General features: G+C 38.9%; 4 protein-coding genes across 6 annotated transcripts in view; 2 read left to right on the top strand and 2 right to left on the bottom strand.

The window, feature by feature from the left end:
• Positions 1–646: 646 nt before the first annotated feature.
• Positions 647–9,448, bottom strand: LOC102233666 (protein Wnt-7a). Its single transcript, XM_005805666.2, has 4 exons — positions 8,928–9,448; positions 8,321–8,547; positions 5,239–5,510; positions 647–2,267 (listed from the first exon to the last, which is right to left on the bottom strand). The coding sequence occupies exons 1-4, from the start codon at positions 8,996–8,998 to the stop codon at positions 1,785–1,787; spliced, it is 1,053 nt and encodes a 350-aa protein (XP_005805723.1). The 5' UTR covers positions 8,999–9,448; the 3' UTR covers positions 647–1,784.
• A 453-nt stretch (positions 9,449–9,901) lies between these two features.
• fbxw12 (F-box and WD repeat domain containing 12) lies at positions 9,902–15,887 on the top strand. Its single transcript, XM_005805698.3, has 10 exons — positions 9,902–10,100; positions 10,189–10,226; positions 11,144–11,310; positions 11,404–11,528; positions 12,530–12,736; positions 12,805–12,969; positions 13,130–13,340; positions 14,180–14,361; positions 14,447–14,577; positions 15,629–15,887. The coding sequence occupies exons 1-10, from the start codon at positions 10,002–10,004 to the stop codon at positions 15,726–15,728; spliced, it is 1,425 nt and encodes a 474-aa protein (XP_005805755.1). The 5' UTR covers positions 9,902–10,001; the 3' UTR covers positions 15,729–15,887.
• A 194-nt stretch (positions 15,888–16,081) lies between these two features.
• On the bottom strand, positions 16,082–25,348 carry LOC102220171 (protein tyrosine phosphatase domain-containing protein 1-like). The gene is made up of 11 exons (XM_005805697.3): positions 25,259–25,348; positions 22,273–22,489; positions 21,847–21,928; positions 19,783–19,948; positions 19,082–19,162; positions 18,852–18,970; positions 18,218–18,355; positions 17,134–18,125; positions 16,553–16,735; positions 16,354–16,464; positions 16,082–16,261 (listed from the first exon to the last, which is right to left on the bottom strand). The coding sequence occupies exons 3-11, from the start codon at positions 21,890–21,892 to the stop codon at positions 16,127–16,129; spliced, it is 1,971 nt and encodes a 656-aa protein (XP_005805754.2). The 5' UTR covers positions 21,893–21,928; positions 22,273–22,489; positions 25,259–25,348; the 3' UTR covers positions 16,082–16,126.
• An 8-nt stretch (positions 25,349–25,356) lies between these two features.
• LOC102219911 (protein bicaudal D homolog 2-like) overlaps positions 25,357–27,622 on the top strand; it is a 44,007-nt gene continuing 41,741 nt past the window's right edge. For 2 of the 3 annotated variants that reach the window (XR_002752955.1, XM_005805696.3), the window contains exon 1: positions 25,357–25,866. Coding sequence is in view for 2 of the 3 variants with exons in the window: in XM_005805696.3 (XP_005805753.1) it covers positions 25,630–25,866 (237 nt within the window). In the remaining variant the exon portion in view is untranslated. The remainder of the gene's footprint in view (positions 25,867–27,622) is intronic. The other variant, XM_023336113.1, reaches the window with a different exon arrangement.

The raw sequence follows: 27,622 nt of genomic DNA, 5'->3' as shown, positions 1-27,622 counted from the left end.
TAGCAATTAGCATTATCAGCAAATATAATGGGGTTAGCATTAATAAGTATTGTATTACATGGAGAATAAGAATACCCTTCCGAAAGCTATGAAATTACCCAAAGATTTTGAACACTTCCTAATCTAATAGTCATTCATATCATTTTGAACTGGATCATTCAAAAGGATAAAACAGAGAAACTTTGTTGTAATGCCTTTAGTTTCCTGTTATCTGTTGATGTCTTAATCTGAGTGAAATTACAGATCCAGATCCATCAAGCATCTTTTCGTTTCCTCTGGTTTTGTTTTAAAACACCTCACTAGCTGCGTTTCCATTATAAATGTGCACAAATCTTTGCCAATATTATGCTAACGTCGAAGAGACTCGATTTCTCAATTGCTATGTTGTACACTAAAGCGTGTTGTAGTCAGTGTGGTCTTGTTGTAGCAGAGACATTTACTGTGTTCACTAGTTGGAAAAGTATCTAACTGTTAGTTTCCAACAGTACTGACCACCAATCAATGATCAGGACAAATCAAGTGTAATGTCATCAGATTCTAGTTATGCTAGCCATTTTCAGTCATTCCAGTGTATTTCTCAGTGCATCAATCATTTTTCTTTGGCAATATTTAGGTGTTGTGTGATGAGTCAATAATGAAAATATGATCTTGTTAGCGTAGTTCTGTTCCTGTATTCCATCAGTAGTAGTTGTGAAATGCAGTAAACAAAGGTTTGAACACAAACAGATATAGACAGCCTCTATCTCGTACAATATACAACAAGCGATGGCCGTGACAGCCAACTGACATATATCAGCTTTTTTCACATGGGCTTTATAGACAGATCTCATTGTCCACATCTGACAACGAGTAGGAACAATAAGATATAAATAAAACATTCATATAAAAATAGTCCTTTACAAATATATACTCTATTAACTATCATTTACCGTGGAAAATGTGCCCTTGTTTTTGATCAGCAAATAAGTCCAGTAGAACCAGGTCAAAGTCAAGACAATAAGTACAGTATACAGACTTTTACCTCAACAAGTGGAATTTTCTAGACTAGCAGCAACAGAAGAAGGAAAAACTCACAAAAGGTAGATAGGTCAATGTGAGCAGCCTACAGTCATTCCTGAAGGAACAACACTATGCTACAATATGACTCGAATCCAGTGTGTTAACTGTAGACATGTTTGATTGCTTCAACAAACTAAAAAACTGTTGATATTTAGTTATTTTTTTTATCCATACAGGACAAGATCAGTAGTTTTTTTATAGAATAAATTAATATTAATAAGTCTCATTCTCTAAATACAGCATGTTAAATATTTAAAATGGCTATCTCTCTAATTTTGTCTGTGCACAGGGGAGTACGGACTACAGCAGTGTGTCCTGCTCAGCACCCCATCCACCTCAATTCATCCGCATCTTGTAAAGTCCAAACAGAGAAAACGTCAGTACCAGTCCATTCAGCTTAAAGTATCAGATGTTTTGTTTCATTGACTGAAACTGCGATCCATTTTCCAGGTTTCAGTTGGTCCATTTCCAGTGTTTTATCAGATAGTTGTTGTGCTGTGTCCCAACAAAGAGTCCAAGAAGAAGGGTGAAGAACTTCTTGTGCAAAACAACTGTGGTACCCCATCTTCAGCTGTCTGCATATGCAGCACAGCAGTGCTGTAGTAGTTGTTGCTAAAAAGAATAGACTGCAAACGCAGACTTTAAACAGAAAGTAGACTGTGAAAACTTACAGAAACACACTCACATCTCCACCCACACGCACACACACCCTCCAATAAATATTCTCATTTGCATGTGTACACCTCTGTCCTTTCGCTGCAGGTGTTGCATTTAACGTAGCAGCACCACAGGAACTTGCAGTTGCACTGCCAGACCCGGGAGTACTGGTGTGTATTGTATCCCCTTCCGCAGCACATCAGGTCGCAGCCGCTGATGTGCTGCATCATTGTCTTGTTGCACACCCTCCCCTGTGTCCCCAGGCTTCCCGTCACCGGGTCCGCCTCGCAGTAATTCGGCGACTTGTCTATGTACACCAGGTCCATGTCCAGTGGCTTCCGGTAGGAATAAGGCTTCTTGATTTTCAGGAATTTTGGACGCTTGTTGCGGCTTGCTTTGACTGGTTCCACGTGCACAGCATGGGCATATTTCTCCTTGAGAATGTAGCCAAGCTCGCGGAACTTGGGAAGTGTAGTCCAGCAGGTTTTGGTTGTGCAGGAGCCTGAGACACCGTGGCACTTACATTCCAGCCGCATATTCTTCTCCAAAATCTAGACGCAGAAAGAAAACAAGGTGAAACACTGAGAACTGGTGAGAGCATGGATTTTAACAAGTTCTGGTATATTCCAATGCAACGCACAGGACATCATTTAGGACTTCATGATGTCCTAAATCATTAAGTTTGATTTAGGACAACAAACTTAATGTCCTAAAGAGGAGATTGCAACTACTGAAACTGACTCAATGTGACTTAAAAATGTACAATGGCAGCTTAACTACAGCTCCACCACAATGGAGAATGATACCAAATACACAGAAGCCAAAATAATGTATCAGATTTCATACCCTGTGTATGTAGCTACCACACACAACCCACAAAAGTCAAGAGTGACTGTACAAGGCGCTGAGTGACTAGGATTACTGCTAAATCCTGAGCTGATGACAATGAGAAGTGCCACTGCAGTTTTCTTTAGCAGCAAGGTCAATCACAACTTCCAATTTTTTCTTAAAATGCTGCATATTTAGTACATAATTCTGTTTCCCAAAGACCTGTGCAGGAAACTTATGACTGTGTTCTTGGCAAACAAAGCTGCAATAGTAAATGCTAAACAAAAAAGTGTTAAGAAGAACTTTTTCCTTGGTGAACCCTTTCATGAAAACCTTGGCTGCAGCTCCTTTAACCATCAGTTGTCCTGAAGCTAACACTTGTGACAGCTATTGTCTACCCGTCTTCCACTCGGGAGCTGAGAACGCTGCTCCTGCTCGGTGTCGCCGCTTTTGATTAGCATAAATAAAGGAGTTGGTGGGTGGGTAGGGCATCAAAACAGAGGGTCTTTTTACTAGCAGAACGGAAGGAGAAAAAGAAAAGCAGTTCGAGGACTGAATCCACAAGTACAATCTTTTCCTTGGGAGGCAATTTAGCTTTCCAGATAAGCCAATTTGAATTCAAGGTGCAAAAACATGCATGATCTACTTTATACAAGCAGGCGTGAGGAGACTTTTCAGCCACTGCTTTGGACGTGTTGGTTGTGTGAAGTAGGTCTTTTTGGCAGAGGCGGCAAGGGAAAGGATATCTGTTAACTTTGGTCAATGCTGCCTCTAACCCTGACTTTGGCACATTATTCCACTCAGTGTCTAGCTTTCAGACCCACTGGAGTCTCTTTGTCACTCTGCAGTGTTCTGCAACCATGCATGCAAGAAAAACACAAATGAAAACAATCAGGCAAGCTTTCCTCCTTGGTATTTTATCATATTAGTCTTGTTCCTCGTTAAGTTTTTATGGCATAATCTCCAGCGTTTTGTTGCTTTTGATGCTTTCAGCTGTGAATAACGGTTGATTATATCTCTTTTGGAGCTAAACATGACCGGTTTGTAGTACATAATAAAATTTTTGTTTAAAGTCACACTCTAGATTAGGATACAGGACTCTTGTAAACTGACTTATTATAAAGATAGAGTTTATCTATTTTAAAGTAACTGCAATCCTTCAAACAAAAACAGATCCATCACCAATGACAATCAAGCCAAAAAGTAAACACCCCCAAGGTGCATGTGGAGACACATTTTACCTGATGTGGGTTTGTGAGATTAGCAAAACTGTTGGTTGCAGATTGTCATAACTGCAACTGAAGACTGTCTTAGTGGTGTACAACATGGGGGGAGCGACAGAGTTAATGCCTTTTCGTACAGTGTCAGTCTGTTTTCAGTGCATGGATCTTGGCTGTAATCAAACCCTGCCACTTAGACAGTTCTCCCTCTAAAAGCAGCTCTTTATTCCACTTCCCCTCTGCATAGGTCTTTGACAAGCCAACTAATGGTAGAGACAGTTAGCACTTCCTGAGACTTCAAAAAACTTCAAAATACATATTTTTTAAGCGTATGTTTCCTCTGTTGGTATTGACAGTGAAATTCCAATCAAAAATGCCATAATCCTTACACTGCACTGGCAGGTAATGATGAAGACCTCTACATCAAATATTAATTCAGTAGAAGATCCTGACCATGGCTAAAGAGCCATTTTCTTTTAATATTTAACTTCTTATACTTACATTTGAGGTTTAAGGAAAACAGAGTTGTGTCATCCATTCTAAAAATCTCTGGATATCAATTTCACACATGTAGGCCACATATAAAGTTTTTTAAAAAATCAAAAGAAAAACAGAATGATTTTAGCTTATGTTTATCTTTGCCTTTCTGTAAAAAAAAATCTTAAGTTTACATATAATGCTTATTGGGACCAAATCCAGAATAAACGCAGTCAAATGTTCAATATTGCCCATATATAAGTGGTTCCAATCTTGCTGTGCCTTTTAACATGCAAAGCATCAGAAAGTCATGTATTAAAGCTCTATGTTGTCTCCTGACATCTGGACACTATTTTATAAAATTCTATTTTTTTTCCTTCCAAAAACTCAGGTACCAACTACATTATTTTCTTTTTTAAACTGACATCTTTTAACCATTCTTAAAAGAAATATATGCCTACATGGCTGGATCAATCAAACATGCTGTAGTAAATGCTAAGCCAGTAGGTGGCAATATCATCATTAACACTAACTATATAAAAATTTCCAATAATATTCTGAGCATGGCTAAAGAAGTGTTGGGATATAGATTCCCTGAAACCGGTGTAGCAAATTTTCATTGGCACTTCATTCCCTTTGCTACTGGTCATTAGGTTCTTCAGGTAACATTTGGTGTTTGACATAAACAGAATCAGGACATTGTTGTGGGAGTTTCTCACATAAAAAGCAACAGTGCACATGTAGAAATTAAGCTTCTAAGTCATTGTTTTGAAATCCAGCCAATGACTGGACACCACAACAGTTTTTTAAAAAACTAAACCTTTAGAAAATATTCTGAAATGAATTTTTTCCCACAAATAATGGTGCAAATGGAGTGGAATATTTTGTTTCCAAAATATCCATGTTAAGCTGGAAAAGTCTTATTATAGATACTGTAGGTGTGTTAGTGTATATTTTCTCTTTGAACTTGGATAGAGTACATCTTCTTGTCCCTTACCTTGCGTCCCACCTCATTATTATGGAGGTTCATTAGCGTTCTTGCATTCTGCTTGACTTCCCTTGCATCTATGAAAACTTTGGAGAAGCCTAATCCGTAGCGGATGTCTGCCGAGCAGCCTCCCCACTTCCATCCTTGGTCTTTGCTGTAGAAACCCTGCTTTTCCTTGTCACAGCTGCAGTCACTCAGGTTGCCCTGCGTACAGGCGGCTGTGATGGCATGGGCCACCCCGGCAGCAATGATTGCGTAGGTGAATGCTGCTTCTTTGCTGCCTAGGGGAGCAGAAAAGAAGGTGATCAATAACACAGCCTGTGAAATATTGAAGTGATTGGTGTATCTCCTTCAGCTAAAGTGAATACAATAAATAGGTAAAGAGGGAGGTCAATTATTAACCAATTGTATGCTTACATCACAGCCTCGCTGACATATCACTCAAGAGCTGCAGTGTTTTGAAACCTAACCTGGAAACTGTCCTGCCCATGAACCAAAATGTCTGCTAGCGGTATAGTCAACAAAGCTGCATGAATAAGAGGGTTGTAGACAAGGAAGGGCTATTGATCTTCTTGAAAGCTGTTACATTGTGTGTACACTCCCAAGATAGGGATGTCAGAATCTTCACCCTGCTGTTATCTGTCCCCAATTCCAGCTAACAAATCATTTACACATACGGAAATATTGGCAAAATAAGTAAAGGTTTGACAGAAAGTCTGGTAGAAGTATAGACAGGGTTGGCAGAAAGATTTTCAATATCTCAGTACTGAGCCAAGGGGAAAGTAATTATGGTCTCAAAGAATCATAAAATCCCTTCTCATAATCAAAGCCATCTTAAAACACCATGTGATGGAATAAAAGTGTTTATTGTTAAACACAATAAGCAAGAAGAGTGTTTTACTTTTAAATTTCCAATCCGCGATTTATCAAAATGCAAACAGGAAACTGCTGATTACGACATCCATCATATCTATGTGTAAATAAACTCCTCTTGTCACTGTTTGCTCTAAACAAACATCATACTTTCTTTGTGCTTCCTCCTGCCACACCGTTCACTATGTAAAGCTGCCATGTTTTTGATAAACATCTTGGATGTGTGCCCTTGTCATTGAAAGAAAGGAGAAAAAACTAATATTGAGGCATTAATTATGTGGACGTTTTTATAGACTCGATGGGCGAGGAGCCAAAAAAGAAGGTGTGTCAGTGCAGACTGCACCGTTGTTAATTCTTTCCCCTTCAGTTGTGAGTGCACAAGTTCACCGCAAAAGATGGAATGAATGAGAGATGGAAGATCTAAGATCCAAAGCCTGTACAGGTTTGAGGAGGACATACTTTACCGTATCTATGATGAACTTCTGAACTAAAACAGCTTAGTGTAGGCCCAATTAACCCCTTCACTAGTTCCTACTCCATGTTTATTCCCATTTTGTCTCTTCCCACTTCCATTTTGTAACTGTATGCAAACCAATGGTATTTTTGGTTACCACTGTAATTAATAATTTTCATCAAAAAGCTCAAATCTCAAGTATAATTTCATCCATCTTATCAATTTTCTGTCAATGCATATCTGTGCAGAAGCCTAAAATACTTCTTACCTCTTGTTGGTAGGTGCGATGTGTGACGTCATATAACTGCTTTTTTTTTTTTTTTTTTACAGTGGACTATAATTAGAATGAACAAAATCATCTGAAATCATTGGTTAAAGGTACCTAGGTACAGCCTCGGTACTGAAGGTCCAACAGAAGATGCCACCATTTAAAAAATCTAAGTACAAAAAGAGCAATAGCTATTTTTAGTATAAATAAAAGGTTTTTTCACTTTAGGCCAAAAAAATAAGTCAAATGTAAGGTTTTCCACTATTATGCCACTTTGCTGATCTCTCCTTTTGCTTCAGGAGCAACTGCAAACAGCTCAGCTCCCCTTAGTCTGGGCATCAACAATACCATCTATTTAAAACCATTCACTATCTATGCTAATCTGACCAGTGAAACCAATCTATTTGGTATGGCTGTCCATACCATGGACTGCAAGGAAAATAAAAACTCCAGATTGGCTAAAAAAAAAAAACCCTCCATTCATAAAGCAGATTGTCAAACAGCACTGTTTCATTTCAGAAGAATACAGAGATAATCCTCTTTTTGCAACAGCGGAAGGCAACAATGCCTCAAACAGCTGGTCCAAGCTGCCAGCTATTGTATTTAGGATATTTTTATTTAAATATATTCGTCTAGAGAAGGAGGTAGAAGGTAGAAGGAGGAAAATTTCTAAAATATATCTCAGTACTTTCTAAAACAGTTTTACAAAACCACCTGAGGTAACTGAAGTCCTTCCTCTTCCTGGCATTATTTCAATTACAATTTCCCTGAAAAGTTTTCCTTAAAAGTGACAAAACTCCAGCTGTAATTTCCTCATCCCCTTTGAGTTTGTCCATCTCAGCAGCAGGAATACTGACTTGAAATAATTTCTATCTCTTATTTAGCACTTGCTTTGCTCTGAGTTGTAACTCGGTGTAATTTATACCCGTGGTAAGCTCTACATCCTTACAGTGAGAGCCACGGCACCCATCACCAGACAGGATAAAGACCAGGGAAAATGTGCCTCTAGAGACTTTGACTGGATGAAAAGAAAGGTTGCCAACATTCAGAAGAGCTTTGTTCCAACACTGGCTTCAAAATACCTTTTATACATGTTCAGAAAGTCCCTCCTCGGAGAAAAATAAAGGGCAAATAGGCCTGGTGTAAACAACACTGACATCCCTAAGGGATGCTTACAGGTGCAATAGCTATTTGTGTTATTTATAAGAAGAAAAGTTTGAAGAGCAAATTATCAACTGGAGAAACACCACCTAAAGTATATGAAAAGCGATGCCAATCAAGCTCAAACAATTTCTGTTTTATCAAGGGAAAAACATTGATCATTTCATGAGTCCAAATTTCAAAGTTCACTTCTGTCTTTTTTCAAATATTGCTCACTTTTATAGTGGAAGTTATAACAGAGCAAAAGGTTAAGAATGGGGTTAATCATAGCTCACAGTCATCAAGTGTATACATTTTTAATATTTAATAACAAACGTCAACAGACAGCAACATACCCACTTTCAACTCTTTTCCGAAGACAGTCCTCTCTCCAAGAGCAGAGCAGTTCCAGCGCCCGTTTTTGAACTGAAATTGACACTCGTTGATGCCCATTTGTGCTCCCTCTCCGATGACGATAATGGCATCGGGGCGACTCTGGCAGATAATCCGTTGTCTGGGAGCCAAACCGGGGATCTTGTTACAGATTATACTCGCACCAAGGGCCACCACCGACGAAAATCCACTGCCAATGATAATAATAAAAAAACGGATAGAACTGAGAGCCTGCTCGAATCATTTATTATTACAAAAATTATGAATATACCCAAACCATTAAACAGGTAAATCATATTAAAAGTTCATATTAAAAGTTCTTAAAAGTCCCATATAGCCTAGTTCCAGGAGTTTTTTGCATAATTTACAGGTAGGCTTTTGTAAAGTAAAAGCGCCCGCTTCTATAATAATGGTATTCATTAAGTCAGCTACCTGTTATGGGGAAAATAAAGACCTATGTGTTTTGGAGAAATTAACCCCTTGAGAGCTGCTATTATTTCTGTTAAAGTCTTATCTTTCTGGGACATCGTTCTTCATTTGCTGATCAGAAATTGAATAAACGCTCCTTACCCAATTTTGAGGTAAACAATCCCTAAACAAAGCAAAACTCTTAAAATCCAGCGTCGTGTTCTCCGGCTCATTGCGGCCCAGCTTTCAGTTTCATGCACGGATCTGCAGAGCTGATTTTAATAACGCGAGTCGCTCCTGTTCTCCGCTCGACCACAGCTCAGGTAACTCCAGGGGGAAGTCCAAAACCACGAAAAGCATCAAAAACAGAAGAAGCCCGAAGGACTTTTTACAAACCAAGCGGGACAGCATCCAAACTCCCCTGGCGAGGCCCCCTCTGGATTGGCCCGCTTGTCATTGCGAGGGTGTCACAGGTAACCCTTGGGGGTGAGCAAGTGCGATTATCTCTTTCTCACAGTTCCTCTGCTACCCGCAGGTCTTGCTATATATCTGCCTCATCTATCTGGGGCGTGTTCACAGGAGACAAGGGGCCCTTGCTGAAGAATCCCGCCAGGGGTGACTCTCAACACACACACGCACACACACACACACACACACGCAGTCTCTCCTACTCTCCCTACGTTTTGTACTTTCGCACACTCCTCTACTGAGAAATCACCTTGACTGATTGGAACTGCAATTAATTTGGCTTATTATGAGTCAGCGTGTCATGCGCATGTGTTTGTTTCACCGCAGCTAACAAAATGTTTCCACACCTGCCAAGAAACACAAGGCAAAAGCCAGGCATAATCACGGCTTTAATTACTGTGTTAGGATCTTCACGCACCAACTCACATAGAATAATAACCTTCTTTGTTTACTCTTCTGGTAAGCTGATATTTTGAATCAGCATTTGTGAAATTAATAATTTTATTACGAATAGATTTGACTTTTATTTTATTCGTGTTTATAAATGAAAACATCACTATTTTTCCACTTTTATGCATCCAGTGGGGGCTTCTTCATGTGCGCGTCCCTTCTTGGCGCCAACCTTTTACAATGGTGACATCTGGTGGCGAAATAAAGGCTCTGCAATAAAGAACTGGGTAGTTCCTTTGCGCTTTCCGTAGTGTGTTTTTTACGTACGGATTCTTTATCTCTTTGAAATTTCGCCAGGTTGTGAAAACTGATGTTGGTATGGATTTCCATCATCCACAACTTATCGGTGACTGTCTTATTCACATTTTCACATTTCTGAGTGAGGATGATTTAATCAGCGTTTCTACTGTGTGCAAGGTAAGACTTCTCGCTTGCGGAAGTGGCAGAAAGCAATCACATCGCGTAAACAAGTAAGTTTAGTTTGGTTTTTAACTGTATTTCTCAGGACTGGCATGAAGCTGCAGAGACTCCTTGGTTATGGAGGTGAGTTATTTGTTATATTTTTTTAATAGTATTTGGTTTTTCATGGCAGAAAAAAAACTACCTGTATTTCGATCATGTCATACTGTACAGTAGCATACATAAAAATGTTACGCTAGTTTTTAAAAATAAATTTCATTGATCTACTTTTTAACTGCTTATTCCAGGGACATTGATGTCTGTGTGTTTTTAGACCAGTTTGTAGTTTTTTGACAAAGTCCATAAGATTCTTCCCTGACGCCTTTAATTGTGTGGAGGTGTCAAAATGAATGTGTCTCTGACCATCCTGGTTAGCAGTCCTTAGTAGCAGTGCCATCACACTCTGGAGTACCTCAAGGTTCTATAATTAGAACTCTTTTGTTTTCCTTGTGTCTGCCTGTTGGTTCTTCTTTCATAGCTACTTTTAAACCCAATATAATTAATACCCCTGGCAGATTTCAGTTTACACATCTGTTTCTTTTGTTTTGAAGTAATATTAATACTTCAGAGTGACCCAGGACAAATTCTGACTTGAATCTGATACACAATTTGTGGCTGAAGATAAAGAGTTGGGGGAAACCTTCAAACCTAAAAGACTTGGAGCTTGTTGCAAATGCAAGATCCTGGTGATTAAATATAAGAAGGGTTGACTGCTGTGATGGCAAATATTTTCTTCCTGTGACAAGTTGTGGAACGTCACTCACTAAGAAAACAGCAATAGATTGTCCACATTAAATCTCCATTCACGTTTGGTCTAAAGGTTTACAAATCCAAACTGCGTTATTGTCGTTTTGATTCAATACCACGCTGATGTCTGATGATCAGATTCATTTTTTCATCCACATACTGTAAACTTCACAGTGCTACTTCCCTTTTAATCCACAATTTGCAGTAGTTGTTGAAAAATAATAAATGCGTCCAAACATCAATGTTCTCCTCAGGAGGATGTGCCTGCAGCGCTGGAGTTTCTGTAACCTTGCCGCCTTGGGCGGTGACCAGGTCACTCTTTCATGGAAGAAATACTTCCAGCAGCGTTCCCACCTGGAGAAGAACATGACAGAAGGTCGGACGGGAAATTACACATGCAAAAGCTTGAGAGGCCATACAGGTATGCATTTTTTTTTTGTTAATTAGAAATATCCTTAGCATGACTTCATTATGCCTCTTGTCTAACCTGTGTGTCAAACATCTTGTTCTTCAGGCAGAGTGGTCGGCCTGGTGTACCTGAAGGGCAATTCATGCCTGCTGCCAAACCTGTCCAAGACCAGTGCCATTGCTTGCAGTGCGTCCACTGATGGGACAGTTCGGGCATGGAACATCCAAAAAGTCAGTGCTTCTCCTTCAGTAACATCACCCATACATAGCAGACATACACCTGCCTGGCATAGCATTATGACTGTCCTGTAATATCCTGCCCTATACGCTATACACTGCTTTACATTGTTTAATCCAGTATTAATTTCTTCAGCCGTCTGAGCTACAGTAGCTTATCTGATTGATCGGAATATGTGGAACAAATGTTAGCAATGCAGATCAGCAAGGCCCCTCGGGAGATGCAGTTTTGTAGATACTCTCATGCAGTTGTCAGGCCGTCACAATTTGGGCCTGGTCAAATTTGTTCAAATTTTCACTCTTGCCAATTGTTCCTGTTTCCAGGACAAGTTGTAGCCAGCAAATACCCTGACTGTATTAGATACAATATTGCTTAAACACAACTAATCACTAAAATATCTCTTGACAGTGTTAAAAAGTTATGCAGAGGGCCCCTTATGAACCACTCATTGGATTTAGGTGTGTTGAACCAAGCGGAACATTTAAAACATGCAGGACACAGGATTTTGACTACCTCTGTTCCAACACATCAAGTTTGAGGGAAAAAAATTTTCACTTACCACTTAACATATTCTACCCATTAACGGGTGTTCTTCTCTTTGCCTGTCACAGCCTCTTGCTTGATAGTTATAATGAAAGTGACCATTTAAGTGCTTTCTGGCTTTAATCTGATTTTTGTTTGGTGATGCATATACTTTTGCATTTGTCCTCTGTATGTTGGTTAAAATGGATTTCCCACTGCGGGTGTTTCATTAAAATAAGTAGAAAAAAATAATAACATAAAAACCCTTCTATAGCTTTACCAATCAGGGAGATGCTGTTAATGCTCACATTTAAATGACAGGGTTTGATTTTCCTTCTGCAATCATACTTTGAATTAGCCATTGTAAATCTACTCAAAAAATTTTGTCCACTTATTTCTTGTAGCGTACTTTAAACAGTGACCCTTTTTGGGCTTCTTGAGCCATGATTTTAATGCTTGTTTTGTTTCTCAGGGTGAGAGCCTGTGGTGTAGTCCTGTGCAAAGTCCTTTGACAGGGATTGTAGCTGATGAGAAGGAGGAAGTTGTTATCACAACAGACTCTACAGGCCTCATTAAGACCTGGCAGAGTCAGACTGGTCAGGAGCTGGCCTCTTTTGCTACCGCATCTTCACACTGTACATTACTGCAGTACAACATCAACAATGATTGGTTCCTGACTGTAAGTACCCCCACAATCTCCTTGGTGATTGTGTAGGTTTTTTTCCCTGACATTATCTTCTCTTCCAGGTTGGAACTGGTCAGGGATCAATTTGCACACTGGCTGATTTGACTTTGACTAAAAAGTCAAGTCTAATGGTGTGTGACTCTTTCAAAGTTAACATACTCCTTGTTTCACCTGACAAGAAGTGGATTATAGCTGGAACCAAGGAAAATTATGATTTAAGCCTAAAGGTATTTGAGGTTGTCTTTGACTACATAATTGTCTGTGTTGCCTGTTCCAGATTGTTTCGTGTTACCTCTGTGCAAATACCACCAGAAGGAAAATTGATAAGAATGGAAAGTATAGATACATTCCTTGTACACTTGTGTTACTTTGCTTCTTTTGTGCCAGGTGATTAACAGTGAGAGTTTGACCTCACCATCTGAAGATGAAGATTCTCTGTGCCAGACTGTGCCAGTCCTCGGGTGCCAAGCTGCTGTCTTCATACCCACCCAGCCTGCCAGACTGGCCATCATCCACCACACTGAGCTCGGAGGCAACAAAGCCCTCACTGTCTTCGATGTCAGCATTAAAAAGATGAAGTACAAAACTGAGATCCAGGGTGAGCCCTGATGTTTAGTACAATGACTTGGAAAACGCTTTAGCTCTGAACTCAGATCATTGGGAAACAAAAAGTCTGTTAGTGAGTCATCCAGGAAAAATGTCTGCGTCACCACAGGAACAGTTTGGAAATCTTCCTGGCACCAGTATTTTATTTAGCTTACTCTCATGGCATGCAGAACATTTTTATTACTCGTTCATTGGATTTAATAACAACAATTTTCAGTGCCAGTGATGAGCTTACTTAATGCTCATCATTGGCTTGAAATTTCTTTTTTTTTTCAGGGTGAAATGACTGAACAGCAAACAGTTAATAATTTCTAAAAACAAATTTGAGTTGTTTCCTCTAATCCACACAGTATGATAATTATACATGCAGGTACAAATACACAATTCCCAACTAATAGTTTGAAGAATCTCACTTAGCAGCTTGCACCTCAACCACATGGTTTTTATATTTGCATTGTTATGCCTTGTTGTTTTGTACAACAACAAGGCATAATAATGGCTAAAATGACAGCACACTAGTGCAAAAAGCAGTTTCCATAGATGAGTGAGTTTGGAGTGGACGAACTTGACTGGCCTACACAAAGTCCTTACCTCAATCCAAAAGAACACTTTTGTAATGAATTAGAATGGAAACAGCAAGCCATATCTTCTCCTCCAACAATGTCTGACCTCATAAGTGATTTCTAGGATAAATGATGAAACGTCCTACATGCTCACCACTATAGCTTGTGGAAAGCTTTTCCCAAACACGTTCCAGTTGCAAGGGGTGGGTAGACATTATATTAAACCCTTAAATTAATATAATAAATTCTAATCTCTTTCCAACTGTAGTCCAGCAGATGGAGTCCTTCCCCTTGATGCTGAACCGCTACTCATCACAAATCCTTCTGGAGGCCAAGAACAGCAACTGCATAGTGCTAGCAGCCGGGGAGGAGCTGTGGGTGTACTCGCTGAAAGGAGTCGTGCTTGCTAATTTTAAAGATCATATCATGCCCATCTCCTCAATATGTGTGGTAGGCTGTTTTTATTTGAAGTTCAGAAGTCCAGTTCCTGAATTGGTTGAAAGCTTAGCATTGAGTTTTGAATTTTGTTTTGTAGGACAGTTTTCGTGTCGTCACGGCGTCTCAAGACCTCTCCTTACGAGTGTTGACGTGGAAGAACGACAAAGATAGTGGGCTCACTCTGGAGAGTCAGTACCACTTACTGGGAGGCTCTCACACAATGTCCAGGTTAGTGTCATGCCTCCTTCATCTACCAAGGATGTCCCAGCCAGATCTAATCATGTTTTTTTTCTGATACCGACTCTAAATTTGACACCATTAATGGTTAACAAAATTAGAGCCATGTGCCTTGAAAACTCACAAAAAGTGCACTACAATAACCTATAGTTATTGTAATAATACTGGTATGTCACCAGTATTACATGGTTTGAATAGGTATTTAGACTTTGTTTTCCCCACTTAACTCATTCTATAGTGGTGTTCAAGACATTAATCTCATCTTTTGCTCACGAGTGACAGATGTTTTGCCCATCTCCTATTTATTTAATTATTTTTTATTATTTTATTTTTGACAGAAAAAAGTTTCTTTAAGAAAAGGGCTTTGTTTGAAAGTAGTTTCGATTAGAGTTTTATCTATGCATTGCACAGCTCTTCCTGAGCATAGCGTGCGTAATAGGTCATGTAGCACAGACAGAAAGATGAATACAATCTTCCTCGCTTTCTCTCAATTATTGTGAAAGGTAAAAACAAGTTTGCTTTTTTTTGTTTGTTTGGGGGTTTTTTTAAGTAATGTGTATCATATAAAAAAATTTTGAGCTTTACAAATTAAAATCAGATGTGCAAAACATTCCTGGCTAGTTAGAATGTGTATCTATTTGTGCATAGTGTTTATACATTGCTGTGAAAGAACTTTAGCTCACTTTTCTTTGCATAATATTTTAAATTCAGCCATATTGGACAGCTTTTAAGGACCAACTGCTTGCTCATGCCACATTATCTCAGTTGGATTACATCCCGACTTTCACTAGGTCATTCCCAAATCCAAATTTTGGTTTTATTGTATTTTATTTATTTATTTTGCACCATTCTTGCGACAATAAATCAACGACAACATACAGTATATCACAATAGACATGTGATTAGTGTCATTAGGTAATACATCTGATAAAATATTCAGTATATGATTATTGGATTGTGACACACTCCAGTAATTATTGCCGACCTCTGGAAGAGTACATTTATTCCGTATTATTGATTACTGCATATTTCTTTGTTGCAGAGGGTTCACTCACATTACCTGTGACTACGCCAGCATCGTGGCTTCAGTAGAAGGAAATAATGGGAAGGACGTTCTTAAAGCTTACTCTTTCACATCTTGAGCGTTGCGGCCCAGCACAAAGACCAACAGTTTGCAAAACCTTCTGACATTTGATTTTATTATGGACTCTTATACTCTTTGGTGGGTGTGGGTTGACAATTAACAGGAATGTAACAACCTGCAATTTGGTTGTTAAGAAATAATAAATGACTATAAAATAGTTTGTATTTTGAATGTTCGTTGACTGTGGGGGAAAGTAAGGAGAGATGAGTGTGACCAGGCTTAAGGCAGAATGTTTTGAAACTATCTGTTTTGTTCTTTGAAGTGTCACCTAAACTCTACTAAGGTAAAGTTTGTTTAGTTTTTTGGTTTTTTTTTACATTATGGATTTTGACTTATAAAAAAAATTGTCACAAGGCACAGAAGTATGTATTTCATGTACAGTAAGACCAGGTGTGGTCATGTTGGAGGGAGCGCAGGTTTGGCTCTGTCCTCCTCCTCCACAGCCATAGATCTTAGGTCCAGAAGAACACACCTCAGGACTGCCGCCATATTCTTGTACAGCTTGCCCTCTTCCGTTGAAATAATGTTGATCTGTTAAAATCAACATTCAACATAAAGATAAACAACACTTGGTGAAATAATCCACTTGCGGTCCCAGATTATCAGGTTTTATACTTTCTTACCCAGGTGAATGCCTTGATCGCTCTATTCAGAAAAGCTGTTTCAACCTCCTCTGATATATTCATCATATGAGCCATGCAGTTCAGTATGCATGTTACTGTTTCCTTGGGCGCCTGACAAGAAGTGGCATGAAGGTTTAGCTTAAAGTGGGTTTTTTTTCCTGTTATGTCTGCAGTTCAGAAGTTCAGAATAGCCTCTTACCTGGCCCAGTTTGTTGAGGGCAGTTTTAGCATCTGTGTTGCATGGCTTCAGGGCTTTGGCATCTTTGATAGAGATGATTGGCTCTTTAAGCTGCTCCAGCCATGACCACATTAATCCAGTCAGGATGAACGGATCTCGCTCTGTGCAAAGTCTCTCCCATGCGCTACCTTGATTCATGTCCTCCTGCACACATTTCAGCACTAACATCAGCCCCTGCAACATTGCAGGTTTGAATGCATCTTTGGTGTAATGAATTTTATACTATTTTTTCTCCACATTGTGTTACTTAATTGTGAAGTGGAGGAAAAGGATGTATAATTTTCAAAAGAAAATGATGATTGCATCAGGTACAGAGAAACTGTCCAGAGCTGATGGAAGTAAAATACAGGACAATTCTAAGAGAAAACCTGTAGAAGCTGTAAAACACTGGAGACTGCAGTAGTGACTCGCCTTTCAGCAGGACAGTTTCTAATTATCGTTTAACAAAATGTAGAAAAGTCCAAGGAATAGGAAGAGGTTTATAATTACAAATGTGTTTACTGTTATATATTTAACAAACTTCAGTATGGTAAGTCGGTTACCTGCCAGGCCAGTACTTTGGACTTATGCTCCTCTTCTCCTTCAAGAAAAAGGTCCACTGCCAGTGCCTGGGCCACCAGCAGCCTCCTGGCCTCCAGAGACAGCTCAGACTGCAGTGTAATGCAGGGAAGTACTGATTGCTCATCTTCTTTATCTTTAGACTTTACCCCATTCATTACTAGCTCCTCTCTCTGCTCTGCCTTCCACCTGGACAACATGTTGCCCTTTTTAGTTGGCTTCTCATTTCCCACCGATTCGCTACGATGCATGGTTTTCCTTTTCAGTTTCTTCACCACAATCGTTCCATCTTTCTGGCTTTCATCATTCTTAATTTGCCAGAGCGATCCTGTCGAACTGTGGGAAACATCGGATGTGTTGATGTTCTGGCCTTGATTGTGGCATGAGGGGAGAGTTGTCTGTGATTTGGAGACAGAGGTCAGGGGTTGCGTGAGAAGGTTTAACTGCGAGCTCAATCGTCTCAGGTCTGACTCACTGTAGCTCAGACTTTTGCGGTGGTAGAAGATGGGAGGCTCGTGGAAATGCCTGGGTAAGGTGGGTGTACCGGGCAAGCGGGGTTCCTTTACAAATAATTCAGGCCCCATCTTTTCAATGAGACTGAGAGTCATTTCAATTTCCTGAAAATCAGGGGCCTCAAGAATGTCTTCCTCAATCACCTGCCTGTTTTCTGCAATGTCCACCAAGAGCCCACACACTAGGTGTATAATCTTGGGTAAGTGCTTCAGTTGCTTTCTCTCATTGCCATGCAGAATGCGTCTCTGACGGTTAAGGTACTGGGACAGGGTTACAGGTTGGGAGTGAGGCTTGGCGTGGGAGAAAACAATTCTTAAAGGGGCAAGAAACTGGACAAACTCTCTGACGCACTGCAGCTGATGCCGGGTTTGGATGGAATTGGGCCGTTTGGCACGAACGTACAAAATAGCCTGGTTTGCAGTCATCCTGGTTGCAAAGGCCAAGAAACATGCCAAGAGTACCCCTGGAGTGAGATCAGGAAATCTTTAGCACAACGTTTTGATCTGCATGTGAAAAATCACAATGTGAAATAAACTCTCTGTACAACAAACCTACCTGTTCTGCCGAGTCCAGCATGGCAGTGGACTGCTACCTTTCCTTCCTGCACTGCAAAGGCCATGACCTTGACCATGTCCAGAATGGTGGTAAGGTTGGCCACTCCGTAGTCTCTCCAGCCATAATTGTAGAAATAAACTGAAATGGCAACATGCATTGCATTCCCCATTTTAACATTATACATTTATGACTGAAGACACCTTAAACAGAAAGCATTCTGACTAACAAAGTCCCTGTTTTTGAGACTACATGTTTTGAAATCACAACTTCAAACCTTCCAATCTGAAAACATTTTTCTACTTTGGTTTGACAAGAACATAGAATCCATTAGTGATCTTCATAATAATTGGATCTTCATTGTTTTGAGACCACTACAGGTAGACTTTAAACTTCCTGTTGCTATTTTTTGCATTAAACATTTTTCTCACAACTAGACTTAAACGGAGAGGGAATATTTCACAGATTAACAATACTATAGCAGTATTTCTCTTGAAAACCACAAAATTGTTAATACTATATTGGAGTTTACTCTGATACACCTATAAAAAGTAAAATCAGAGAAACTGATCATTTTAAGTGATCTCTTAATTTTTTCCAGAACTGTATATTTCAAAATTCCTGCAAAAGTACATACTGTTATTTTCCATGAACACTTCGGGGCGGTATGAAAATCCACTTTCTGGTTCCAGAGGATTTCCACAGCTTGCATGTTCCCCAGGTAACTGTAGGTTGATCACTGTTTTGATGCCATTCCTTCAGCACAAGAACAAAAACAGACCACAGACCGTGTCACTGATCTCATTTCTTCCACGCTTTATTTAAAACATTCTTATACTCACAGCCATAAATTAATGATGTGACTACCTTATGAACTGATCAATAATGTCATACTTCTGAATGATCTCTGTTGAAGGTCTAGACATAGCAAGAAGATGGTCGGTTACCCTAAAACGAGCAAAAGAACAAAACCGTCAGCAACTGTATGTGCAGTACATATGAATTCATACTTTTCTAAGTTCATCAAAAATATTTTATTTAATTTAAAAAAAAAACAATCATAGTGCTTTCACAGTGACATGTTTCAGATCACTAAACACAAAGACTACCATAGTCTGAAAGTTTGATCGATTTCTTTCATTAAAAGGCTAAAGCTATCCAAATCAACCTGGTCCCATGTGAAAAAGTAATTTTCATATCAAACTAATAAATGATTTTGATGGTCAGCAACTGCCATCAAGTACTTTGAATAAGACTTTTTTTAATATTGCTGTGGTTGAGTGTTGGTTTACTCATCTTCATTTCTTAAATTCTACAAGTAGACCAATGTGTGTCTGCTTTTTTTCCCATTAGTAAATTACATCATTTCAAGATGAAATGTTTAAAACATTCTTAAACTCAAAGCCATAAATTAATGGCTTTGATAATCTGTATTTACCCAGGTTATCTTTGTCTAACATTAAAGTTTGATGATCTGAAACAGTGGGGCAAAAAAGCAAAGACAAAAGAAATCTATCAAGGAGCAAATACTTTCTAACGATACAGTAAGTTATAACACGTTCGTGTACCAGGATGAATAGAGGCCTCTTATTGCTTGGTTGTCCTCGCTCCAGTAGTTTGGGTTGTCATACTTGCAGTCTTTCCCTCTACAGCCAATTGAACATTGCATATGTGGGGGAAAGACACCTCGTATTGCTTCTCCTATGAATGTGTATTTTGCTTTGGGGGCTTTTACTGTCAGGGTGGAAGAAAAAGAGAGAAATCAGTTTAAACCAGTGATGTCCAAATTGTTTGCCATGGGAGCCTAAATCACCAAGTTAGAAAGGCTGAACGTCACAAAATATATATATTTTAAATTAAATAAAAAACTACATTTCTTGTGATTTTTTTGTTGTTGTTTTAATCCATTCAATAATATCTTCAACAAAATTAACTAATGACATAGTCGCATTTTTTGTGGAGGAATAGTCAGTAAATTGTTCTTGATCCAAAACATAAAAGCCATTTATAGAATTGTTATTGGTGTCAATTGTTTTCATTTTACAGCCCGAAAAATAAAATTGTCTCCATTATAGCAACAAGATAGGGGTACATCAGAGTTTGCTGTGTTTAGCCACAATTAAAGGGGGCCATGGAACTTATATTTACTAAATAATTTAAATGAAAGTACAATTATAGTTAAGACCAATACTTTGTGTTATATCTAACATCTTTATGTTAAATCTAACATCAAAGATTTTATTTGTCTGTGAAAATTCTCACCCTAAAAAAAGTGTTAATCTGGATTAGCTGGAGATGAACAGGCTACATTTACTCTGGTCTTAAAATGGTGATCTGGGTCCAATAAAACAATTGAAAGGGCTGCAAATGGTCCCTGTTCTGCACTTTGAACACCCCTTGTTCAAAATAAGGCTTGAGAACAAAAGTTACAGTACACTTACATTTGTTATGAATTTTGGTGCACTTTAGATATTTTGGTGTAAATGGTATAAATCATCTGTTAAGAAAATTTTAAAAACTATGATGTAAAGCAAAAAGACGATGTCTTTTTTTTTATCCACATTGTTCTTTGATTCATCAGAAATTTGTCTAAAAAGAAGCAATGTTTTATATCCAAAGTGGCCATTTTGGATTTTAAGGTTGGACCAACATAGAAACCTCTGATTTTCCAGTTTGAATTTTTAACTGTAAAAATTTTTTATGTTTCTCCTCTGTTTTATTGATTTTCTTAATAACATCACACACAAAAAAACTAAAAAAGTCCAAGTCTGGTTGCAACATTGTCTAAAAAGCCCTGTCAGTGTGCTTAGAAAAATATGTATTTAGAGAGGTAATACTTGTTTTGAAAAGAATTTTAGAACCACATTGATCAACAGTTGTGGTACTTAATAATTAAGGTCATCAGTGGTGAGCATTCTCTAATCCTTGCTCTGGCCCTGCAAGTTCGTCACCACGGCATTACAGTAAAAATAGCAAGAGATGCACTAATCAAGCATTTAGTGACTCACACAGATTTCTGATTTGGTTTGACGGTTAAAGAGATGATTCTAATTTTGGCTGATCTCCATATATCCCTTTTAAGGGGTATAAACTCATTTATGTAAACTTTTCTATTTCTTTAGCTAAAATTAATCAACATTGTCAGGTTAAGTGTTAGAGGTAGTAGTTTTCAATCGAACAGAAAACAAAGAGATTGTAAGACAAAGTGGATCAAGGAACACAATGTTAGTTGATGATTTAACAGACTGAAAAAAATATTCAGTTCAATCCCGTTTATCTACACAGAGCTAATTCACAACCAAACTAACATCTGGCACTTTAGGACACAAAAATATCTAATTTCAGACAGATTTGAATTCAGCTGCATAAAAGTGGGTGTTTCTCAGTTTTGATGTATTTAATATTCAAATTTTTCCATGTTTGACATTTTCATCATTGTTTAGAGACAATCAAAGTAAATTGGCCAACTGGCCAAAAGATTGGGTTGACACTAATCGTAGCTGCTATTCTAATATGTTTCTATTTCATTTGATTGTAATATTTTGCCATGATAAAAGCACAGGTATAGCTCTTGCCGGTTCATACCTAAGTCGTTGGCTGTATGTTTTCAAGTTTTAATTATCATTACTTACTATATTCCATCAGAGATTCTCCTCCCAATCTTCCATGGAATGCCATGCGCACATTCACACTGACTGATGGTCATAGCAGAGCCTGGAAAACCAAATTAACTTTGTTATATTATTTAGCACACTTTCTGATTTGCATACAACAAATGCTGTTAAAATTGTACTTGTGTAATACAACAGGAGACAATGTTCACAGCATTCTCTGTGTGTAAGTCAGAAAATGTCTAAAACAATAAAACCAATTGGCTAAACTCCAGTGTTAGGCTGCTAGCATTCTTTTATCAGTATCTAATTCTCAAGTATACCTGTGTTGCATTTTAAACTAAAAGTGACCATGATTCTCAAACCAATAGCTGGAAAAATATTAAGTCTTAACACAACAAACAGACAAACAGAACAAAATTAAAAGAAACACAAGCAAAGATTTACCTTTAGAACTTGAGAGGAGCTGCCAGTAGCTCCAACCTCAGAAGGAAAACTATCCAGTGCTCCAGTTGTCGACATTTCTGACATCATTCCTCAGAGCTTTGACGTTGTCCTTCCCACTTTGCTCTTTAAGAAGTCAATCTTGTGGCCTCATTGCCTTCAGATTATCTCCATGTCGTGAGACGATGCAGTACAAGTGAAGCTATGGATTCGGACTCCTCTGTAAAAAGCCATAACAGATCAAGAGATCAAATCAACTGCAGGGTGTGGAGAAACTGCAGGCATTTTGTCTATTTTGCTTAGCACTATGCACAGGTTCTGTGTCTCTCTGACGCTATGAGGACATTCTGAACCTATTCCTGACTCCTCCCAGATTAGACCACTAATCTCATTAGGTCAAGATAAAGCAAAATGTTCCCACTCTTCAAGAAAAATGTCACATTTACATTTTTAATGGGCTTGCTTACATTTTGCATCCACTTTTGTTACTTAGCTTAATGGTAGTTACATTAGATTCTTAAATTATTTAATCAGATAAATACATATTATTTTATTATTTACTGAACATAGCAATAATAATAGACATGATGGAAAGGTCGAAAAATGTCTCATATCAGCACACTAAAGCTGACCTACCAACTGCAATGTACAAATTGTGTCATCCTAGTGATGTAGCACATAGATCAAATCTCATTAGCTTACCTTTCACCTTACTAAAGCAGGTTGGCTTCAGGTGATTGCAAAGAGATCAGTTTACTAAGTAAAGCATTTTGAGATCTCAAAGCCAATAATCCTCATGAAGTTCAAAACTCTGCTGAACATTTTATAATAATGAGGGGGGAAAATCACATCTATACACATTTGCATTTCAATCAGAAACATGTTTCTTCTTAATGACAAAATAACAAGAACTTTAGTATGTTAAAACGTTAAGTCAGTTTGGAGATTTAAAGAATATCCTATCATCTTTTTCCAGACATACTTGCACAAAAAATTAAATTTACATTTACCTTTTCAAGGGTATGTACCTTATTAAGACTTCTTCATATTACTACAAATGTTAATGGATCTTTTTAGCATTAGTATCTGACTGACCAACACAAAGACGGGCATAACTGTAAGGTGAAAGAAAAATGTTGCATCCTTTTAATTTTTTTTCACAATACTTGGGGTGTACCTCTAACAGCTTTGGATATCCACAAAAGAATATCTCTGCAGATTCTTCTTTGCAAAATAGCTCAAACTCACTCAGAAAACAGCTTCCCTGGGCAAAAGCATTCTCTCATAGTGACTCTGTGACCACTGGGTTTAATATTTTTATGGTGATGTATAGTTTATTTTCAATATAACGTTTTGTATGTGAACCATGAAGTTTGATTTTGATCTCATCTGACCAGAGCACTTTCTTCCACAAGATTTCTTATGACTTCCTTTCAGTAATGAATTTATTTTTGCCTGTCTTCCATATAAACAGGTCAAGTTTATAGAGACTAATAGATTTTGTGTCAACGGATTTAATCTCTGGAGCTGCTTCAGGATAACATTAGCGTCTCAGATGTTTCTTTAATTAACGCTCTCTTTTGCCTCGCCAACGAGATTAAGTCAATGGCAAAGTTTTCTTAAGTTTGTTGTGGCAATTCATTCTTTTTTCAGAAGATTGATTTAGCAGCTGTTAAGGAGGAAAGCTATTTGGTTAGCTTAAGTTTTGGAAAAAGCATGGCTCTGCTTTCCTCCTGTTAGCCGGGTCTCGAGCAGATGTCGTCACGGCCGGCAAAACTACGGCGAAGCAGAATGACGTCACAGATCACAGAGTTTAATTCATACAGAGCAATCGACAACAAAGCTGCAGAGATACAGAGATATGCATTTTCTCATAAAAATAAAAAACACACAAGGGGGAAGACAGACAAACACAAAACACATAAGACAGACAAAGGCGCCCAAAATGTGGAGGAAAAGATGGAAAAAAACCTCTGACTCTCCGGTGCTGACCTAGAATTTTAACTAAAGAGGCGTTTCCCTATTTAATATATGCAAAGTAGGCGTTCTGCTCTTTGACCAATTAGAACTCCCTCAGGCCCCCAGAGAAAGTTGGGACTCCCTGATTTATAGCAAAGGTGTCTGTTTTTTATCTAAGCAAACGGGCGGACCACTTCGTCTTGGGCCGTGCCAGATACGGGGAGAGGCGCCAAAGAGTCTCCTGCTCTATCGGAATGTAACTTTTATTGCTGTGTCTGTCAAAAGGGGGAGGAAAAAAGGGCCCTGCTCTGTCTGCTTACCTCATCTCAGACGAGACCTGTTCCAAATAAGAGTATTGTATATAAGTATTACACATGTCGTATATTAGCTGTATTAAACGCCAACAAATAATCATTTTCCTTTACACAGCTCACCAGAGATGTTCAACGTATGGATATTGTTTTACAACCTAATCTTATTTGTTTGATGATTTTATTGAAGTGTTTCATTATTGGGCCTCCATAAATTTCCACTAGATTCATTTTGAAATAGAAAAGGATTCTCCAACAGATGGCGGCAGATATGCATCTGTCCACTGCTACAGAGCCAATCTGCTCGTTCTATTTCTGCGACAGCAAGCGGTTTTGTATGAAGATTTCCGCGCTCCACATAAGCAGGTCTCCAAGGCCTTGTGGGACATGAGTTCGTGTTGCGTTGCAGTCGTATTACTTCTACCACCGCAAGGACTACAGTTCCCGAGAAGCCCTGCTAGAAGGTAGGAGACGTCTTTCCCAGCTGATTGCGTAGGTGTCTGATTTCGGCAAACTAACAACAAGCTAGTTGTAGTACCGGAAAAGGAAAGATTATGTTTTCAAAATAAAATGAATAAGTTATGCTGTTTTTGAAAGATTATGAACAATAGAAACAGTATACATATATTTCATTAAGCTAGTGTTTTAATAGTGGTTTATTTGGACATAAACCTATATTTCTAGTTTATGTCTTTCTTAAGTACTGTCTGATTGCTTACTTTAGCCGAGTATACTCTTATTCTGAAAGCAGGAACCACAAGCTGTGTCCTCCCGGTCCTGTATTGGCAATTGGTCCAATGACTCCGGCAGAATCACTTCGACAAGCCGGTGGAGAGGTGAGGGGAAGCCTCAGCGCAACACGATGGAGCGTTTCTAAGAGATAACAAAAAAGCCGGCAGAAGAAAATACAGAGAAAATTAAACAACTACATGACCAAAGAAGCTGGACCCGCACCAGGAAACGCAGAAATAATAACCATGCAATTTAAATACAGACGAATTTGAGCAGTCGCTGCTTCTCTCTTCAAGGTTACACCGCCCCTACGTCTTCTCGTCGCAGATCAGCTGGCGCACGTTGGTCGATAGAAATCATGTCCACAGAGGAGCAGGGATACCCTGAAGCTATGCTGCTGGAGGCCGGGCCGGAGTGGCTGCGGGCAGAAGTCGAGCGTCTTTCCCGGGAGCTGAGCGAGACATCCAGCGAGAAGATCCAGGCGGCGGAGTACGGGCTGGCGGTGCTGGAGGAGAAGCAACAACTCAAGCAGCAGTATGACGACCTGGAGGTCGAGTACGAGGCTGTCAGGCAGGAGCTGGACCAACTGAAAGAGGTAGAACATAAAAAAAAAAAAAATTCAAATCATAACGCCGGGTTTATTAACAATACATTCTAATAGCATTATAACCTGTTTCCCTGTTTTTTTTTTGTTGTTGTTGATTGTGGCAGTTTCATGTTATATATTTGTGCGCAAAAAGAGATGTCACATTTGAACATGCATCAGAATCATTCTACAAGGTCAAAAGTGTAAAGGGAGGTAGGGATGCTTCTACTGTGGGCAGACCCCCCCCCCCCCACACACACACACACACCCACTTCCCTTTCATGCTTAGGGAGTCCCCACTGCACTGCCATCTTTATTTATTTATGCAGCTCCTCGTCTTCAAGTCTTTCTCACAGATAAGCCTGGTGTGTTTCCACAGCCTGCTCTTTAATTATCTTTAGTGGATTTGCTAAGTGCACTGATGAGATCAATGTCATCGCAGTGATCTGGGTAATGTGGCACAGTTACAGGTAAAAAGGTATACCAAGATTTTGAAAAGTTAACAGGTTCAAAAATATTACTAACCAAGGGTATCGTACTAGCCCACGTTTAAGATTCTGTTGCTTTGTGTTTTGTGGAGAGTGTTTAAGATACAAAAACAGAACTTCTTTGGATTTATTTTTGTTATTTTCCTATATTTTTGGATATCCTCATTTTGTATCCAATACATTTTAAGGTTCAGGATGTCAGTTTTAAATCTCGTCAAGTTGTCTTCTGAGCTCTCTCAGACGGTGAAAACAAGAATTTCTGGTTCGGTTGAGAAGGGCGGGAGCAGGTTTGAATTTTGAACCTTCCCGCTCACATGTGGACAGCCTACAGCTGACGCCAGAAGAGTTACAACCCTTTGGGAATGGAAAGAATGCTGAGCGGCGTGGTTAAAAACGGCCTTGAGAGCCTGATAAAGGATGTGTCTGTTTCTTCCCGGGACAATAGTTGAACTTATTCCCCCTCTATCGGAACATGCTGCTTCCAATTTTCTTCTTGCAGCAGCAGTTTGTCACTGGGTTGTAATTCAGACAGGGAGACGTGTGCTGCTCTCAAATGTGGATCTCGTGTCACAGTTTATGAGGATCAAAAAAAAAAAAAAAACCAGTAAAAATTTACTAGCTTGTTCATGGTTGCTCATATCCTCCTCTGATTTACTCATTTCTCCTGTGTCCTTTCAGTCAGAACAGCAACCAAAGCTTACTTCATGGTGTTGTTTGCCAGAAATCTGTTCCTCGTCTCTTTGAGGGTTAAAGGAATGTTTCACAGCCCTCTGTTCCTGCTCCTTTTCTCAGTCTTCCGGTGGCCATCTCTCTAGAGAGGTTTGTAAAAAAAGAAAAACAAAAGAGAGAGAGGAGGTGGTGTTTGGGCTGTCTCAGCTGCTGCTGCACAATTTTCCCATGATTCTTTTGCTTGAACGTCTCACCATGTTGCAGAGGAATGACAACAAAAAGTTCTGGATAGAAGATGCTAGTCAGAAATTGTCTAAATGGTTATAACATGGCTATAAATGATGTTGGTAGTTTCTTTTTTCCTTTTATTTAGAAATACACTAAATGAAATATTTATAAAGAATCAAAAAGTTTGTTTGGTTTTAGATTTTTGGGATAAGAATGGAGAAGGAAATGGATTGTAAAAAAATATTGCTATCCAGCTGTTCATTATTTCGTCTGTTCATCCAGCTGTTATTCCATTTCATAGTGAACTTCTGTATCTATACTTTATAAAATGTCTAAAAAATCAATAAAACTCAGAAAATTTGAGGATGAAATATTGGTGT

Source organism: Xiphophorus maculatus, chromosome 1 (genome assembly GCF_002775205.1).
Source record: "Xiphophorus maculatus strain JP 163 A chromosome 1, X_maculatus-5.0-male, whole genome shotgun sequence".
In the NCBI taxonomy this organism is placed as follows: Eukaryota; Metazoa; Chordata; class Actinopteri; order Cyprinodontiformes; family Poeciliidae; genus Xiphophorus; species Xiphophorus maculatus.
The sequence above is the reverse complement of the archived record's forward strand: the minus strand, read 5'-3'. Positions and strand labels throughout refer to the sequence as shown.

What these genes read in the sequence shown, in the direction of transcription:
- LOC102233666 (XM_005805666.2), bottom strand. Translation starts at nt 8,998, where the DNA reads ATGAGCCGGAGAACACGACGCTGGATTTTAAGAGTTTTGCTTTGTTTA. An exon ending in ATTGTTTACCTCAAAATTGG is followed by an intron (nt 8,548 to 8,927) that starts GTAAGGAGCGTT and finishes TATCATTGGCAG; the next exon opens with TGGATTTTCGTCGGTGGTGG. An exon ending in ATAATGAGGTGGGACGCAAG is followed by an intron (nt 2,268 to 5,238) that starts GTAAGGGACAAG and finishes TTCTGCGTCTAG; the next exon opens with ATTTTGGAGAAGAATATGCG.
- LOC102220171 (XM_005805697.3), bottom strand. Translation starts at nt 21,892, where the DNA reads ATGGCATTCCATGGAAGATTGGGAGGAGAATCTCTGATGGAATATA. An exon ending in AGTGTTCATGGAAAATAACA is followed by an intron (nt 18,356 to 18,851) that starts GTATGTACTTTT and finishes TTGCCATTTCAG; the next exon opens with TTTATTTCTACAATTATGGC. An exon ending in TGCTGGACTCGGCAGAACAG is followed by an intron (nt 18,126 to 18,217) that starts GTAGGTTTGTTG and finishes ATCTCACTCCAG; the next exon opens with GGGTACTCTTGGCATGTTTC.
- fbxw12 (XM_005805698.3), top strand. Translation starts at nt 10,002, where the DNA reads ATGGATTTCCATCATCCACAACTTATCGGTGACTGTCTTATTCACATT. An exon ending in GAGACTCCTTGGTTATGGAG is followed by an intron (nt 10,227 to 11,143) that starts GTGAGTTATTTG and finishes TGTTCTCCTCAG; the next exon opens with GAGGATGTGCCTGCAGCGCT. An exon ending in ATTATGATTTAAGCCTAAAG is followed by an intron (nt 12,970 to 13,129) that starts GTATTTGAGGTT and finishes CTTTTGTGCCAG; the next exon opens with GTGATTAACAGTGAGAGTTT.